The sequence below is a fragment of the Meleagris gallopavo genome, chromosome 15 (assembly GCF_000146605.3).
Source record: "Meleagris gallopavo isolate NT-WF06-2002-E0010 breed Aviagen turkey brand Nicholas breeding stock chromosome 15, Turkey_5.1, whole genome shotgun sequence".
NCBI lineage: Eukaryota > Metazoa > Chordata > Aves > Galliformes > Phasianidae > Meleagris > Meleagris gallopavo.
Genome location: NC_015025.2, coordinates 185,674 through 191,575, shown reverse-complemented (window position 1 = coordinate 191,575; position 5,902 = coordinate 185,674). Strand labels below are relative to the sequence as shown.

At 45.2% G+C, this 5,902-nt stretch overlaps 1 protein-coding gene across 1 annotated transcript; it reads left to right on the top strand.

The window, feature by feature from the left end:
* Positions 1-6: 6 nt before the first annotated feature.
* On the top strand, positions 7-5,098 carry LOC100546919 (protocadherin alpha-C1). The gene has a single exon (XM_010718800.2). The coding sequence runs from the start codon at positions 140-142 to the stop codon at positions 2,705-2,707; it is 2,568 nt and encodes an 855-aa protein (XP_010717102.1). The 5' UTR covers positions 7-139; the 3' UTR covers positions 2,708-5,098.
* The last annotated feature ends 804 nt before the right edge of the window (positions 5,099-5,902 follow it).

Below are 5,902 nucleotides of genomic sequence, written 5' to 3'. Positions count from 1 at the left end.
ACGCCTCCCGCGCCCGGAGCGAACTTCTTACCGCCGGTGCGTCCCGGTGCCCGTTTGCTGGGAACTTGGGCTGCTCGCTGAAATATTGGATTATGTTCCTGCCGAGCCGGGCTGCGGGGAGCTGAGTAGGGGAGGAAGAATGCGGGTCTACTGGATGGTCTTCTGCCTTATTTGCTGCACCGCGAAGGGACAAGTGGTGTACTCCATTGCCGAGGGAACAGAGCGCGGAGCGTTTGTTGGAAACGTAGCGAAGGATTTAGGAATAAACGCGGCTGCACTTTCAGCCCGGAAATTTCGCATGATCACCGGTTCAAGTAAGCAATATTTTAATATAAATGCAACCACAGGGGTTTTATCTGTTAACGAGCCAATAGACAGAGAGCAGCTTTGTGAACTAAAATCTACATGTCTTCTGAATTATGAACTTGTACTGGAAAACCCTCTAGAGCTTTATAGGATGGAATTTAAAGTCCTGGATGTAAATGACAACTCTCCCAGCTTTCCTTTAAGTGAATATCGTGTAAGTGTGCCTGAGTTCCTGTCACCTGGGGCAAGGTTTGCACTCCCTACTGCCCAAGATCTCGATGAAGGTACTAATGGTGTCCAGAATTATATTCTGGACCTTGATGACCATTTCCATTTGGAAATGCAGATGCGCGGGGACGGGAGTGTGTATCCTGAATTGGTGCTGAAGAAAGCCTTAGACAGGGAACAGCAAGCCACTCACAGACTTGTTCTTACAGCCAAAGATGGTGGAGATCCTCCAAGGTCTGGTGATGTCCCTGTCGTTGTGACTGTTCTGGATACCAATGACAATGCACCAGAATTTGAGCAATCAGTCTACAGGGCGAGTGTCCTGGAAAACTCCCCCAGTGGCACATTGGTAGTGCAAGTGCACGCCACAGACTTGGATGAAGGTCCCAATGGAGAGGTCATGTATTTGTTTAGCAATGCTACGGCTGCTGACCTACAGCAAATGTTCTTAATTCACCCACACACTGGGGAGGTGACAGTCAGTGGCGATTTAGCAGTTCAGAGACCTCTCCTCGAGATGCTTATTGAAGCAAGGGATAAAGGGGCATTTGCCTTGTCAAGCACAGCTAAGCTGCTGGTGGAGATCACTGATGTGAACAATCACGGCCCAGAGATAACGATTGCATCCTTTTCCAATCCCATCCCTGAGGATGCTGTTCCTGGCACAGTGATAGCACTGCTGAGTATTGTGGATAAGGACCCTGGGGAGAACGGGAAAGTAGCCTGCCAGATCCCTGACAACCTTCCCTTCCAGTTAAAACCTTCCCTGGAAAACTACTACAGCCTGGTCACCAGCGGGCTCCTAGACCGAGAGCTAATCAGTGGGTACAACATCACCATCACCGCCACAGACTTGGGATCTCCTCCCATCACCACTCAGCAGACACTTTGGGTGCAGATTTCTGATGTGAACGACAACCCCCCTGTCTTTGCTGCTGGTACATTTGATGTGTTTGTGGAGGAGAACAATCCACTTGGTGCTTTTCTCTACCAGGTCTCAGCCTCTGACCTTGATATAGGGGAGAATGGGCAGATCTCTTACATACTCAGGAATTCAACAGTTGCAGGCAGTGCCCTGACCAGCTTTTTGTCTGTGAGCTTGGCCAATGGGAGCATCTATGCAAAACGTGCCTTTGACTTTGAGCAGCTTAGAAGCTTCCACTTCCAAGTGGAAGCCAAGGACAATGGGTCACCAGCCCTGAGTGCTGCCATGACTGTGAATGTTTACATCTCAGACCAGAATGACAATGCTCCAGCCATCCTGTATCCCATCAGCCAGAATGGCTCAGTGGCAGTGGAAGTTGTGCCCCGCCTGGCTGACGAGGACTACCTAGTGACCAAAGTGGTGGCAGATGATGAGGACAGTGCAGAGAATGCCTGGCTCTCCTATCACCTTGCCCACTCTACTGACTTCACGCTGTTTCACTTGGCACCACACTCGGGTGAGCTACGCACCAGTCGCTCCTTGCGCTCCACCGACCTCCTTAAGCACAAGGTGGTAGTGGTGGTGCGGGACCATGGGGAGCCTCCGCTCTCCTCCACAGTGACTGTGGGCATCCTGCTGGCTGACACTCTGCCCCAGGCTCTGCCTGACTTCGATGATAATGGGGAGCCACGGCCGCTGCTCAACGCTACAAACATCTACTTGATTGTTTCTCTTGCTTGTGTCTCCTTCATCTTTACAGTGTTCCTCCTCTTTCTTGCCATTGCACGGCTGTGCCACTGCTCGGCTTGTCACCGCCAGGGCTGCTGCTGCAGCGTTTGTTGCTGCTCAGCTGACGAGTATGAAAAATATCAATACAGTGTGCACATGCTTCCCAGCTCCCACCTCCCACCGGACGTGCTGGAGGTCACTGGTGTGGGTAAACTGACTCATACTTACTTGTACAGGGCATCTGTAGGCCTTGGGCTTGAGAACAGCAGCATCCCAAATGGGGATGCTGGGAATGTTCCCAACGGCTCAAGGTTACAAGTGCCAGGACCCTGCATCCAGGTGCAGCAGATCCAAAGCGACCGTTTGAGTGCTGTCCTCATGGTAAGTACTTCTTCCTTTCACTTGTTTTCTCCCAGTCACGTGGCCACTAAGAAGCTCAACCAGAAAAGTAGGTGTAATTTTATGGTGCCCATAGGAAACTTCTTATCCTTTTATATATTTCCTAAAGCTAGAATCTGACTGGAAAGCTCTTTTTGGATTGGAGTATGGTCATAGTGTAGCAGAATGTGCCACACACACTTACGGTATGCAGATGTGGCTGAAGATAAATACTTTGTAAGTTGAGCTATTCTATTCAGATAGCTAAGTAGAGTCGTGATAAGAGTTCACACAAGTTTCTAATCCATGAGAAGTTTTTCTACATTTACAGAACCAGTGATTTCTTTTCTAATTCTGGAGACTTTTTTCATTCAGGGTTGAGTAATTTAATGAGCCAGGATGCTGACTTACAGTGTCCAAGTTAGGAATATGTTGGAATAACAGGAATTCCATATTGAGAACCTCTTGAAAAAATGTCATTTATAGTACTCATCTCTATTTTCAAACCCTAACATGTGATGGGTGACAGTGGAAGAAAATATATAATTGTCATTACAGTTAGGGGCTGCAATGTGGGATACATTTATAGATCATATACATATATAGATCATATAGACCATATTTGTTACCAGGTCACTTGTCCAGGATTCAGTTTTTGTCTATGCAAAGTAAAATTAGTTGTGTTTTTAATAGGTGTTTTGCATCTTATGTATATTTCTGTGAAGTTTTGAGATGTTTTGTCTACACACTACCAACTTTCCCTATTATGTGTAGCTGACAACTAATGTATGGATCCAGCAGTTATGGGACCTAAAAGCATCATCGTTATTGTGAGCCAGATGAATTGCCTAGATAGGCTAGGTCATTTGATTTGTTTTTTTATTGTAATATTTAGTACTGTAATTAAAGAGTGATCTTTCTTAGTTACGTCAAGTTTGGATGCCTTAGTTAAGTAACTCAGCGAATCCTGGCCTTCAGGGTACTTTCTGAAACTCAACACACACCAGTGTGTCTCAAGTTCCAATTCTCCAGTTAGGGATAGTCACATGGTTGGACTAGATGATCTTAGTGCTCTTTTCTGATCTTAATAATTCTATGATTCTGAATGAGTCTACGTCAGTGCTTTTTAGAACTGAGAACAGAGGCCAGCTCTGTCTAGGCCAACGTTCTGTGCTAAGAGCTATTCCAGATGTTCCCAAGGCAAAGGTAAGAACCATTGGTAGACAGATATGATAATAATCTGTTTCCCACAGTTTTTGTCCTTATTAACAATTATTGGAGATTGTAGTAAGTTTGTAGTCATGATGCTTATTTCACAATTATGCTTTTTAATGCTTGGAAATGGCCAGTCCCCTTTTGAACCTGGATGTATGGGTAGCTTCAGTAATTTCTTTGGCTAACAAATACACATTCAGCTAGACAGTGTCTGAAAAATACTTCCTTTTGTAACTCTTGAACTTTTGTGTAGATTCATTGTTCACTCTTAACTATGCAGTCAGTTTCTTGTGTCTTTTATCCGCCTTTTAATGAGGTGAAGTAGTTTTGTAGTTGTTTTTTTGCTCTCTTTTCTGAACGCCTTTCACACAGAAATCGTATTCTCAAGGAAAGATCTTTTCTCAAATATATGCTCCTTGATTTACTCCTGATGGTCTACCTAGTATTTAACAGAAAACCTGGCCAGTTTTTAGCCACCGTAGTGGAGTAGAAGACTGTGCCTCTCAGTAAGAAGATAGCAGTTGACAATATCAAAAGAAGAGTTTGTTCCTTATGCTTTTCTGTGTTTTGGAAATATCATTGATTATTTGGAGGATCTCAAAAAAAGCCTCCCGCAGTAAAAGCTTTCTAGTGGGGAGTTAAAAACTTTTTGGCTATTGCTTAATTCAGGGTTTGTTTGCATGAACACTAATTGTGTCTTAAAAGTGTATCCTTGGCTGTAGAGTAAGTCATAATTGCAAAACTTTTATAACAAATTGTGATACAAAAGAACATTTTTACAATTAATGTCTGTGTTCCTATTGAGCAAAATCTTGAAACTCAGGTTGCTAAAATATTAATGGACTGAGTAATAATAAAAAATGCAAATGCATTCCTGTTCTTTGTAGTAGAAACAACCAAAATGTGCCCAATTACTTCTGTCTGGATTTCAGCCATTCAGGTAAATTTTTAGCCTTGAGATATGATAGACATTTTTAGGAGCTTTCCATAGTGGGGAAAATAAATCCTGGATGTTTTCTTTAGCAAAATTTCTTTCCTTCGCTCCTATATTCAGGGATGGGTGACCATAGATGCAACAGGTGTGAGAAGTCCAAAGGCTGTGCATTAGTTGTGTTGAGCAGAAGAGTAATGAAGAAGGCTCAGAATTACGAAAATGTATCTATCCTTAGGAACAAAATATTATTAATTCGGTGCTGATGATCGTAGTGATTTGCATGCTGAACAATTAACAATGTGTATATAATACAGAGTGTTCAGCTCGGGGATCTCACCATATCACAGAATCACAGAATGGCCAGAGTTGGAAGGGACCTCAAGGATCACGAATCTACAGCTCCCCTGCCACATGAGGGCCACCAACCTCCCCATTTAATACCAGACCAGGCTGCCCAGGGCCCCATCCAACCTGGCCTTGGGCACAACCAGGGATGGACGGGGCATCCACAGCCTCTCTGGGCAGCTGTTCCAGCACCTCACCATCACCTCTGTAAAGAACTTCCCCCTGACATCCAACCTAAATCTTCCCTCCCTCAACTTCAAACCATTTCCCCTTGTCCTGCAGTTATCTACCCTTTCCAAGAGTTGATTCCCCTCCTGTCTGTAGGCTCCCTTTAGATATTGAAAGGCCGCAATGAGGTCACCCTGCACCTTCTCTTTTCCAGGCTGAACAAGCCCAGCTCCCTCAGTCTGTCTTTGTAGTGGAGGTGCTCCAGTCCCCTGATCATCTTTGTGGCTCCTCTGGACCCTCTCCAACAGCTCTCTGTCAAAGATGAGCATGAACTATTAGAGCAGGTCCAGAAAAGGCAACAAGGATGATCACCTCCCTGTGGAGGCTGGCTGAGGGAGCTGGGGGAGAGAAGGCTCTGGAAAGACCTCCAGTCCCTAAAGGGGAGCTACTGGAAAACTGTGGAGGGGCTTTTTATCGGACATTGCAATGACAGGACGAGGGGTAATGGTTTCAAACTAAGAAATTATAAGTTTACATTAGATATAAAGAAAAAACTCTTCTTGATGAGGGCAGCGAGGCCCTGGCACTGCTGCCCAGAGTGCTGTGGGTGCCCCATCCCTGGTTGTGCCCAAGGCCAGGTTGGATGGAGCTCGGACTTGAAGCAGCCTGGTCAG